Source organism: Podarcis gaigeae (assembly GCF_964106915.1).
Source record: "Podarcis gaigeae genome assembly, chromosome: 7".
Lineage (NCBI taxonomy): Eukaryota > Metazoa > Chordata > Lepidosauria > Squamata > Lacertidae > Podarcis > Podarcis gaigeae.
The window spans coordinates 59,090,443-59,103,527 of record NC_139683.1 but is presented as its reverse complement, the minus strand read 5'-3'; the positions used below and the strand labels follow the sequence as shown (position 1 = coordinate 59,103,527).

Below are 13,085 nucleotides of genomic sequence, written 5' to 3'. Positions count from 1 at the left end.
GTCAGAGGTTATTTCGTCAGCTTCCTTCACTTTAACTAACTCTTAACTCAGAGGGAAAGGTGACACATGGCTAATACATTCCTTTTGGGCCTTTCTCTCTCTTTCTCTCTCTCGATTAAACAAACCAAAAGCAAACCCTTTTTAATCAGAATTTCAAGGAAAAATCAATTGCTTGTTTCAAATCTGTTTCACTTGTCTGCTTCTTTCCACATCCCCACTATATGCCACATTTTCCTGTGTCAAGTGTTCAAGCTATTACTTCTGAAAATAAGTGGGGACTTAAGAAAGTTGTGCCAGTTGTGAGCATGGCAATATAATGACTCTTCTTCTAATCATTTATAAGTTGCTTAGTTTGCCTTAAGTAGGATTATATTGGCAGTCCTAAAATGCATATCTAAAGTCATTAATTTAATCTTACAGTACAGCATAATATTGAAGAAAATAATGATTGAAATTCTGCTCCCTGCTGACATGTAATAAAAGCTTCAGCAAGTTGGATTCAACCCCAAAGCATCTGGAATTCCAGGTTTATCTTTCAAGCAGGTTGGAGACTTAATAGGGGCCCTGGATTCAAAAAGTCTGTGTGTGTCCCCCCCCCCCTTATTTCTTACAGCAAGGCTGCTATATGGGCCAGTTGGCCCAATTCTAGCCACACCATCCACTGCTTGTTTTGACCATTAGCTGGTCTGGTTTCCAATTTCTCCTTAAAGAAAAAGGAAAACTATCCAGTTCTTACTGAAGCAGAGAGATGAGGGAAAATGTGCAGGTGGTATTCTGCTCAGTCATTTTGTGAGCAACAACCCCACTGCAACTTTCCACTGTCCTTAACTATGATTGACCTCTAGGGAAGCAGTGATATCCTTAGAAGCAAAAAGAAGTCTAGAGTAACACACTTGCTGTCTTAATAAAGGATTTCCTGGTTCATTTTGAATATTGTCATGATTGGACATGGCTATATCTCTCTACAAACAAAACGTAGCAGCTAAGACTGGACTTTGCTCTTTCTAACTTGGGTTTCATTTCATGTAAATGATTTTTAAATTGCCCTATCAAGGCTAATGGGAATGAAGGCCATTGCTGTTATTCCAAATTTGCCAGTTGGGTGGGAGAGGCAAGAGAGTGGCCTACATTAGCCCTTCAAAATAGTTTAGTGTTGTTAAGCCATGTTACGAAGACAGAGGATTCAAAGAGAGTAGTGTACAAGAACCAAGTGGTGGAGTCCCATATTGTTATCCATTCTCCTAGTGTTTTGTTTGCATTTTTTTAGAAATATGAAGTTGGGGAGGAGATAGTGAAGTTGATCATATCCACTGGTGTTGGGGGAATGAGGTGCTAGGCAAGTGACACTGTTGCTTCTTTGAAAGCACTAAAAGAATGAGAGAGAGGAATCTGTACAAGTATTAGAAATACAATTCTTGCTTTATTTTCTCGTACCCAAAGGTAATTTTTTTGTTTAATGCCATACTGCTTTCCTTCTTCCCACCACCACAGGAGCTTGTGTGATTTTGACAAGCCACAAATTGATGCTGAAATCCCATTTTGAGAACATGAAAATTGTTGAAAAGTAACTGTAGGTGAAAACTGTTGTGTGTTTTTATGCAAGATTCCTGTCCGCAGCTACAGTGATGCACAGATTACTTTTTGCCAGCATCTGTGTGTCAAAAACGCAGTAGGTTTATGTTTGAATTCCAGTATCATTGTAATAATACACCGCAACATAGGAAGTGGGTATATTTATGCCAGAGCGCTTCGCTTTCTAGCTACCAAAACATACTTAAGATAATACATTGTAAACTTGCCTCATGCCCATTATTGCTTTTCCCCCTTCTGTATGCCCATATCCATAAATTGAGGGCAATGAAACAAGAAGGGAAGGTGGCTTGAACAGAAATGGAGGGAAACCTGGGCTGAACTGGATTGCACATGGGTTAGAGCTTTCTGTCGAACCTAACCTATAGTTGTGGTGGTGAGGAAATAGTTCTCCTTCACTAGCATTGTTTCTTTTTAGTGTTGTGCAGCAGAGCTTTTTTTTTTTTTTTACGTTAGAGGCTTTCCATAATCCATGTGTTTGAACCCTTGGTGGCACATTTTGGCATATTTGTAAGGTTTAAATTGCTTGCATCCATTATGACTTAGACTCCACATTCCATGCAGTTTCATTAGAAGTAGCCATTTCCTCTTTGTTTTCCTCATCCATGAATTACCTCATTTGTTTTTCCCCTTAATATTTTCCTTAATGCTCTTTCTTTCTTTTTTCATAACTATGTTTGATTTACACACACACATACATATTTATATAGCAAAATATATATTTATGCATTTCTCTCTCTTTTGTATACCCACCATGCCCATGATGTGTATTTATTATTTTTATTAATTAAGAAAAAAATTAAAACAAAAGTATATATATGTCAGGGCAAAAGCAAGCCAGGTACAGGTACAGGAACACGAGGGAAGATTGACAGAAAGACAGGCAGACACAATTAGGAAAGAATTCAGGGCAGGAAGCAAGCCTCAAAAAGGAAAGGAAGAGGTTCTAAAAGCATAAATTGTTCAGGCATCTTTAAGTTGGAAAAGAGGAAATTCCATTTTAAAAAGCATATCATTATGAGCTTTCTTTAAAATAATAGTCCAGAATTACCATATCTCTATCAACATTAATCATCTCCAACTACATTCATGTTTTTGGAATTCAGATATTCTTTGTGATAATTTCCTTACTGGGATCATAAAAACCCTCCTGTATAGGGGAAAAAATGTTAATTTTGGTGACATAACCTCTGCCCTTTTCTTTCAAAAGATCAAGATATGCTTTATTTTAAAAACAGAATCATCACCCTTTTGAAGGGGATGAGTATACTGCACATCTGGGAGCAGAGAATAGGGATGAGTGAATATGTCAATTTTGATTTCTCTTAGTTTTTCATTTTTTACAAATGTTAATTTCAGTTTTCACATTTCCACATCAATTCACTTTTTTTTAAGTTCTCACGAAGATTCATCAGCATTTTAGTGTAAATTTCTCTTAATCCATACATTTTGTATGTATTTTTGCCACATATACAGATTATTTAGACATACTTTTCCCCAGCACAATGTATTTTTGCCTTTTATTTTCCCTCATATATGCATTTACATGCACATTTCCCCAAACATACACAATTCATACACATTAATGGGCCACAGAACTGCATTGTAAAATTCAGGGAAGTGCAAATGTCAATGGAAGGCTGTGTTTTATTTCACGTATTGTTTCAGAAAGTGTTAATTAAGTAAATTTGCCTTTAAATGCAGACTGAATTTCATTTCTCCTTCATCTCTCATGGAAAATGGAATCAACTTCGGTTCACACAACCACTGTATTCAGTATAATTCTCCATTAGAGAAACGCCTTGAAATTTGTTCATTCATGGTTCCTCACACTGGTGCAAATGGCACATATTCACAACTCAGGGAGTAAGTCACACTGGAGACACTGTGGAGCCGTAGGGACTTATTGGTACCTATAGTGGACCCGCCAATTTGTGGACTACCAATTTGTGACAGGCCTTCCCCAGTTCTTAATTAAGAAGGCATTATCATGTTTCATCATATGACATGATCTTGTATACATGGCCTATCTGTTCTTTCCTACTTTTGATTACAACATAAACTTATTAACACTGCAATTGTAATCACAGCTACTTGAATTCAGTGGGGCTTACTCCCAGGTAAGTAGAGTTAAAATTACTCCCTTAATTAAGAAAACTAAATTGGAGCAGCCAAAACCTAAAATTTGAATCAGTGCTATCAATTGCATTTGATTTCCCCCACAATCACTGTAGTTCTCTTTTGAAAACCACTGTTTGATATTCAGGAGGCATTCCATGAGCACCTTGCTCTATCTAATTATAAAAAATGGAGTCCGAGTCTTTTTGTTTTTACTCCTATGCAATCACTTTCATTGTCTTTAGCTTGCTAGTGAATTAGGCCATTTTGCTTTGGTATATGAATGGCATTTTCATTATATTGAAGTGTTGTGTTCTGCAGAGCTCACTAGCAAAATGGAAGTCTTTAAATTCAGTTGTCCAATAATTGCATAATCTGTGTACTATTTTACAGAAATTCATCCTGCATATTATAATGACAGTGATGGTGTTCCATTAATCTGCCCAGCAATACTTTAATCTGATCCCCTAATTTAGACATTTTGCAGAAGTGCCAGGAAACAAATATTTCCTATATCTTGATCAATATTTATAGATAAAGACTGAGTAGTATTCTAGGCATCATTTTACCTTTTTCTTCTTCTAAGCTTGACAGTGAAAATGTCAGACAGATGCATCCTGAAAGATAACAACATCTTTCTCCAAAAGGGGAAAGTTGGTCTCACTGTAAAATAATGCAAACCGAAAAGAAAATGCTATTTAGTCTCAAACTGGGCCTTTCTGAGAATGATGACTATGAACTATTGAGATTTTATCCAACTGAAGTGAATAAGAGACGCACAACATTGAATTAGAGCTGCATGGCCCTGAAATGATTATATTTATGCAAGAGAAGTCCATAATGGATATTGTTCTTTTGTGTACTCCATAGCTGGATTGCAAAAGCAGCATCAGCATCTTCTAAGTGCCTGTGAGTGGGAAAATATAGTAAGCACACAATGGAAAGTGCTGGGTCCAGTAGGTGTTAGAATTTAATCAGCACTTGGGGAGCTAAACTGGATGCCAGATTCCTAATCCCTGGACCCAGCTTTCTGTGTTCAGGAGATCACCTGGGAGCTGGGCCATTAAAAGAACAAAAGAAAGATAATGGACCCTTAAGAAAGCCAAAGACGGGGGGCTTTGTGCCAGATGACAATTGGTTGGGGCCGCTCCTCCCGCTCTGAGATAGCCAGAGTTTAGAGTTGATGGTAGGCTGTGATGTGACCTAGAGGGAAACAGGTTGCAAGCTGGTAAAGGCAGCAAGCTGAAAAGTCAGAGAGGTGGAGCACAATGTTGGATGTCTCTTTGAATCCAAGGTTGCAGCTGACTCTTTGGGGATATTGATGCAGTGAACCTGTCCATCTTAGGCTCAGGTTGTATATGTGTGCAAATAGGCCATATATCCTAAAGACAGCCCAGTCTCGGCTGTGCCTCATTTTTAGAATAAAAAATGAACCCTGGCTGAGTGTATGGAGCCCCTGGAATCTCACACCGCTATGAGATTGAGGTGGCGTGTAACAATATAGTGACTTATGTACATATGTATGATGTATCTGGAAATTAAATACACTTAGGTTTGAAGATTATTTTAGTTGTGAATTATTATGTTGAGGTTTGTATTAATTATGCATATATTTCTAGAAGTGGTAATGGAATATGCATTTGGTATATTTTCCTTTATTATACTAAAGTAATTTTCAAAACGTGTACTGTGATGCTTAGTGGTAATTATGGACATTGAAGTTGGCAAATTATAAGTAATTAGAACAGGTTTCCATAGTAATTCCTGTGTTCCGAGTCCTTTGATTATTTGGCTATATTTTTGGAAAAGACAATCAAAAGAGGCAATCTTTGGGACGCATAAAGAATGAAATTATATATATTTACACTTGTTTAATCTTAAATCAAAATACGGTTTTCTAGAACTTCCAGCATTATAGCTTAGTTTATTATGCTATTGTAGAAAACAGAAGCGACAGAAAGGGAGTGGAAATCAGTAAAACATTACAGAATTTAAAATAAAGCAGATAGTCTGAGGCCTTGGTTGTCATTTTTAGGTCACTGCTGACATCTCTGAATATAATTTTCATATGAACTGCATTTCAGGGCTTGTATGTGCTTGAAGAAGCGACATTTTCACAGCAGGGAACCAAATCAAAATGAAGCAGTCAGATGCAGGTGCACAGTAATGGAAGTGGGCTATTTACCCTCAAGCAGGATTGCTGGGCTGGGAAAGCAGAAACTCTCCCAGCAGAATGGCCCTGCTATTTCTCTCTGATATATATCTCAGTGCCAAACAGTATTCATAGGGGGCCTAAATAATTGTTCTTTCACTTGTATTTAATGAGATGCATTGCCCAATGCTGAATAACTGAGGCACTTCCTTTTGTTATGCTAACTAGATGCTATTCAAGCCCTGCTTTCTTTGACTTCTGTTTAATCCTTCCTGCTTCTCCAGCCTCAAGCCAGGCAGGGAAACAGTTGAAAAAAATGGGGGCTTGCACTGTGTACATCTGCTGCCTAGCTCAGTCCTATTTTGTTAAAGAAGTAAGAGGGGGAGAACATAGGATTTGTATATGCAGCATTACAGTCACTACACACATATTGTACAGATATGCACAAAAAGGTTATATGGTTATGTATTCTTCAAAACAGCATATGCAAGTATTTGCTTGTACAGTATACACATTAAATTAAATTAACAATAATAAAGCAAATGGCAAAGTGATGTCATCTCATTTATTGCACAGAAGCAGGCTGGGCTGATAGCTGAATCTTGCTTCAATTCTGGTGATTGGATAGTAACATTGGTGATGGAACAGCACCCTCCATCACACCTCAGGGGGCTAGCAGGATGTAGCACATATACAATGCTGTCTTTAAACATAGGGTCTGCTGCTGCCACTGCCCCACAACATCTGTTGCCTGAGGCATTTGCTTTACTAAGCCCCGATGGTAAAGATACCCATGGTCTAAAGATCCATGTTTTGTTCTGTGGAGATGCACATGAAACATGCATGTGTTCATATATGATGCACTTATGGGGATCTCTTTTGAGCTTCACACTGAAAACTTTTGACAATGAAAAATAAGTTATGACTTCAAATGAGTTCCCTAGTAATAATACGTTTATTATCTGCCTTACAGATAAAGTTTCTTAAGTCCTACTTTCTGCAGAGGTAAATTTATGGCTTCACCTGTTGACTTTTTTTGCTTTACAGATTGGGGAGAAACAAAATGTTCTGGTGACAGAAGAATCATTTGATTCCAAGTTTTATGTTGCTCATAATCGATTCTACGAGCAGGTAAATCTTTTTCTTGGACTGGTGGGGGAGGCAGCAGGAGAGAGAAGGTCTTTTTTTCCCTCCTTATTTTAACAATCATATAATTCATCAATGTAACCGATTTACTGACGTTACCTCCTTCAAAAAAACTGATATCACTCATTTGGAGGTGCCCTTGTGTATCCTCATTTATATGGCTTCTGTCCCTTTAAAATTCAGAGGCTGGGCATTATGGATTCAACTTCTGTTGGACAGAAATCATCGGCAACTGATTTTCAGTTGTATGCAAAGCTACATGCTTATAACAATATTTTGATATCTGGATCCTATGTGACATGAAAGAAAACCTCAATGTATATTGTCAGTGTTTGTAAAAAGCAAAAAAAAAAGGGTTCTGCCCTCCCTTTGTCGCCTCAGTCTGGTCCTCGGACCCTTGTTGACATAAAAGAGTCCACGAGAAAAGTATCCTTGCAGAGTAATTTCTGCTTTTATTCTTAAAAGTCTTTCTGCAAAAGCGACTGACACACAACAACACTACCAGCTTTCATTAACCAACCAACCAACCCAAACCAACAATTCCCACTCTATACATACAACCACCGGTGCAGGCCGCTGACTCATGCTGACCCTGCTTTTTAAGCATTAAAGAAACAATGGCCATTTTAGCCATGACATATATCACAATAAAACATGTAACAACCAAATAAGCATTCAGGACAAACAAATTAAGAATATAATTACAAAGCAGAACTGTTTAAAATTTCCTGATAGCAAATTAATTTGAACAAATCTACTCAAATCCTGAGGATATACATCAGAGAACCTGAAAGAAAAAGTAGATCTGATGTTGCATATGTTTTTGTTAAGGTAGGTCTACCTGTTACCAAATTTTACAGTAACATGCATTAGTAACTGAGATTTGCAGATTTTATATTTACTTCCCGCCTCCTCACGTCTAAATGTCAAACTTGAGTACTTTAAAGTGTTCCATTTAAGCAAGTTTTTATTATTGTTGTTTTAAAGGTACTTGTGCCAAAGAACCCTGAGTTCATGGGTAAAATGGTAGAAGTGAACATTTTTGAAGCAGGGAAGCACTTTATGAGGGGGAGGCCAGTGTCGGATGCCAGAGTGTTCACCCCGTCTATCACTAGGCCATTAGCCAAAGGAGAGGTGTCTGGTCTAACAGAGGTGAGTAAAATACATGTCAGCCTTTGCTACTCTAGTAAAAAAAAAAGTGAATGTGAAGGCTTTTTAGATGTGAATGAAGCTCTAATCTTTTAAAACAAATTACAACCTGAATTTAAAGTGAATTGTTCTGGGTAATGTGGTAATCTCTAATTTTGTTTTTTTATTTCTATGATATAAAATGGGGGAAATAGTTAGGAGGACAACTTTTAACAGTCCTTGGGAGAAGATTATAATCTTGATATAATCCAGTTGAATCATCAGACAAGAATGCTGCCAGTCTGAGGTGGTTTCATGAGAAATTTTTGCAACTACCATATTGGCCTTAATATAAGCCTCACTTTTTTCCCAAAGTGCGGCTTAAATTTGCAACCTTACAAAAATTGGTTTTTACGATATCGCTGCTGAAATAGACATATGGTAAAATGGAACAGGTGTGAGTGCCTGCAGAATTTTAAGGGAGCGGCTTATATTCAGATATTGTCTTTTTTTTCTTTTTCCCCCTTGAATTTTAAAGGTGTGGCTTATATTCGAGTGCGACTTATATTCGGGCCAATACGGTATATGTAAAAATACTGTATTTTTCGCACCATAGGAGGCACTTTTTCCCTGCTAGAAAGCAAGGGAAAATGTGTGCGCGCCGACCCCTCTCACTCTCCAGGCTTCAGGAAGCTATCCGCTAGCCGTGGGAGACGGCTAGCGGAGCGCTACATTAATCCCGAATCTTGGGGCGTGCAGAGCTAAGCGCGCCCCAAGCTTCTGGGTGCCGGCAAGGTCTCCGCTAGCCGTCTAGACCTTGCCGGCACCCAGAAGCTTGGAGCGCGCTGAGCTCCGCACGCCCCAAGCTTCGGGATTAGCGCTCCGCTAGCCGTGTCTAGGCTGCGGATAGCAGCCTGCTTCCCGGAGCGTCGGGCGCCCTGAAAGCAGAGCGCCCGGCACTTCGGGAACACATCCGCAGCATGGGGAGCCTTGCAGGAGTTCCCCGCAGAGCTCCCCACGCTGCGGATAGCAGCCTGCTGCCTGGCGGGTGGGGCCCGCTGAAGCAGAGCGCCCCACGCGCCAGGCAGACATCAGCCAGCCCCACAAGCTCGGGGGACAGCAGCGCAGCGCCATTATCCCGCTGTTCCTCGACCTGGTTCGGTTTCCATGACCTGCTTTTGGGGGGGAAATAAAAGGAAATTTTTTCCCTTTATTTCCCCCCCAAAAAACTAGGTGCGTCCTATGGTCCGGTGCGTCCAATCGTGCGAAAAATACGGTAGTAGGTGCTGCTTATGGTTTTGCATGTTATATTTTGTTCACAATCCACGTTCCTGTAATATGCCTGAAATACTATTGCACTCAAAATAGCTGCATTGCTGGAATTAATTTTTCTTGGACTTGCTTTGCATTTAACTGTAACACACTCAGTGTAGTTATTACGCTTTCGATGAACCAGTTCTGCCTGAATTTTTCATCAAATATTATTTTTTATAGTTTTATTCTTAAATTATCCCTTAAGTTTTGGCTTTCATTGTCATGGTTTAGCACAGACAACAAATAGTAAATAAACTTCCAGTGAAACCTGGTGGTTTTAATTTTTTTATGACATGTGATTTCAAATGGTGTTACACCTTTTATGGGAAGCACTAAAGCATATAGTCTGTGTTAAACACAGAGGGGATTTGGGCCAGAATCTGTAATTCTTTTAATACTTTCATGATAGGCATTGTTAGGTTTTCAACACTGATGTACCACCAGCCAAACATCGCAAGCTGGCGATACACCACAATATTGAAACAAGCCGCATTGGCACAAGCACCTTGCCCGCTGGGACCAATGCAGCTAGCTGCTGCTCAGCTGGGGGGGTGGGAAGGCCCCCCCAGCTGAGGGAGCCCGATCTCTCCACTGAAGGGCAGGCAGCCGCATGCCCCTGAACAGAAAAGTTTAAAGGCGCTCCCACCCCACCTCCAACTCATGCAAGCTGGAGGAAAGGTGGGGGCTCTGTTACACTTCTTTGTTGTTGGGCAGGCAGCCATGGGAGGAACAAGCTACATTGGTCCCTGCCAGTGTGCCGTATTTTTCGCTCCGTAAGATGCCCTTTTTTCCTCCTAGAAAGTAAGGGGAAATGTCTGTGTGTCTTTTGGAGTGAATGCTCTGGGCGGCAGAGGGATCCCTTGGCTACCGCTGCAGTCGCAAGCTGAGGAACGCCTCTGCAGCCAGAGCCATGACTCCCATCCATCACTCGCTGTGAAGCCAGCAGAGCAAGAGCCGCTGAGCAGCTATCGCTCTTGCTCTGCTGGCTTCACAGCGAAGCGGGATGAGGGACAGAAGGGGCTCCGTGTAAGGGCTCCCTTCCGTCCCTCATCCCACATTGCTGGGAAGCCAGCAGAACAGGAGCCACTGCGCAGCTATCGCTCTTGCTCTGGTGGCTTCCCAGCAGAGCGGGAGGAGGGACGGAAGGGAGCAAGAAAAGCGAGAGCCGCTTACATGGCTTCTGTCCCACTTTGTGCCGCTCTCACTTTGCTTCCCCATCCCTCCTCCCGCCTCGCTGTAAAGCAAGCAAAGCACCTGTCCCCATGTCTCCTCCTCCTCTTTTACAGCAAGGCGGGAGGAGGAATGGGCAGGCAAAGTGAGAGCTGCGCAAAGTGGGACAGAAGTCATGTAAGCGGCTCTCGCTTTGCTTGCTTTAAAGCGAGAGCAGCTTACATGCTCTGCACAGAATATTTTTTTTCTTGTTTTCCCCCTCTAAAAACTAGGTGCGTCTTGTGGAGTGAAAAATATGGTAGCTTGTTCCTCCCTCAGCGGTTTGGTGCCAGAGGTGGTGGCCTCTTCACCCGGCTGCTCCTGAGTCCCTCTGCCGCCAGTGCCCGACTTCAGCTTGTTTCTCCCTCGCACTTTGGGCACTGGTGGCAGAGGCAGTTTCACCCGCAATATAACGCCAGGTGAAGCAGCCATCACAGTCTGGCCCTCATACCAATCCTGGACTATGTATCGATACTTCGCCCAGGCCTACTTGGGAGAGAGTTTCACGACTGAGATGATGCCACTAAGAAGGCCATGTTACTGTTAGTCACACTTACCTTTAAAGTAGAACAAGGATCAAGGGCTCTGGTGATGACCATAACTGACAGGCAGGTTCTTGCAGGAGAAGATCATATATTCTGGCCCCAAGCCATTTAGGGAATTGGGCCTGTAAATAGATACAAGAAGATTAGTGTAATATCCAAAAAGCAGAAACCTGAAAGCATTCTGGCTGGCACATTTTGCATGAACCACAGTTACTGCCAGTTTTGTGTAGGTATGTTTCAGTAAAATGCTCTGTTAAGTAAGGCGTGTGTAACTGGCCAGCTCTGGCTTCTCCAGGAAAGTAAGCAGTTCATGCATCTGTCTAAATTGAGCAAACACACATTTTAGCTACAACTGCCAGCAAGATCTGCACTGTCAGATCTAATAGTAGCTCCCAAGTTGCAGTCTGGATCCAGAACCAGTTGTACATCCACTCCTGAATCAGTTTGTCTACTGACCATCAGCATCTCTGCCTTCTACAGATGAAGCCTCGGCTTTTAGCCCGTATCCATCATTGTCCTCACACCACAGTCCAGTATATCTACAGCCTTCTTGGCACCAGTTGAAAGGGAGAGATAGAGTTGGCTGTCAGCATGACCTCTCCCATCAGCTTCATGTAATCTGGAGGAAACCAATACCACCCCCAAGAGTGCCTCACCTAGCTCAGGCAAGGAGACAAATGGTGGGTGGCATCTAAGCACATAAATACGTATTTATGCAAAACGTTTTGATGAAAAGCAATATATTAAACATATTAAATAAAATCAATCATTAGAATCCCAATCCTGTCTGTTACCCAAGGTTCACACACTCTAAACCAGGAGGTCACTTGAAAGTGTATCTTGATAGGCAGATGGACTTCCAATAGCTCCTTACAACTCTGCCTCCCTGCCCCCTGGTTCCTACCTCCTGCTGCATGTGTAACCTGGTGGGTATAATTGTGTCAATTTGACCTCTCCTTCCTTCCCTAATTAGGTTTCTGCTACACAGGCTAGATCAGCATCCTCATCCAGGAGCGAGTCCAAAGTCTAGCACAAATTGGGCAGCTTCTTTTCATTCTCCCGACAATGAAATGTTTTACTTAACCTGAGAGCGACTAAAACAGTGTCCTCTAGGATGGTTAAGGAAACAAAAGACTATCCACAGTATAGATGTATTACCCACAGAGTTAAAGTTTAAGTGAATTTTATCTGTTTTGATTTGAGAGTATAAAGTGTTTCACTCAAAAATGAGATTTTGCTGGTCAGAACTTGAAGTTTAGAAATGTTAGATGGTTAACTGCCAATAATATCAAAAGGAATAAAGTCAACATTTCATACATTTCCCCCAGGTTGCACAGCAGAAAGAACTGAAACATAGTTACTCTTTTTCATCATTTTTTAAAAAATGTCAGGGTCAGTTGTTTCCAGCCAATTGTGTCAAATAGTCATCAACAGTTTTCCATTTAGGCTTCTCTTGAGAGTAAGGATGATCCCCAAGGAAAAGAATTTCACTCACCCAAAACATGATATAGTGCTGTTCATTATAAATGGCAATATCTTTCTTCCTAGTTGGGAGTCCAAATTATGGTGAGGTGACTACTTTTCCTCCTTTTGTATTTCCTTTGCAACCCCAAATACTAATTTCAAATGCAGTGGAACCTGTGGCTCACATGTTTTCAACCTGGTTTTCAGTCGGATGAAGCTTTGATCCTAGTAACAACTTCATTTGAACATTAAGGCATATCCACCCTTCCCTTCCCTTGCCCCTCCCCACCCTTAATCTTTTGAGAAGAAACTGAGTTTTAAATAAATTGTGTGAGAGTGTTTTTTCCATTACCGGGCTAAAGATCAGAAGAAGATTCAGATGATTCAGATGTTCTTAATTATATGTATATGTAGCACAG

At 40.9% G+C, this 13,085-nt stretch overlaps 1 protein-coding gene across 5 annotated transcripts in view; it reads left to right on the top strand.

Annotated features, from left to right (window-relative positions):
- CDKAL1 (CDKAL1 threonylcarbamoyladenosine tRNA methylthiotransferase) overlaps positions 1-13,085 on the top strand; it is a 232,859-nt gene that overhangs the window by 207,299 nt on the left and 12,475 nt on the right. For 4 of the 5 annotated variants that reach the window (XR_014566201.1, XM_083746947.1, XM_083746946.1 and 1 more), the window contains 2 exons: positions 6,908-6,991; positions 7,994-8,158. Coding sequence is in view for 3 of the 5 variants with exons in the window: in XM_083746947.1 (XP_083603073.1) it covers positions 6,908-6,991; positions 7,994-8,158 (249 nt within the window). In the remaining 2 variants the exon portion in view is untranslated. Of the gene's footprint in view, positions 1-6,907; positions 6,992-7,993; positions 8,733-9,414; positions 10,080-13,085 lie in introns of those variants that run through there. The other variant, XR_014566202.1, reaches the window with a different exon arrangement.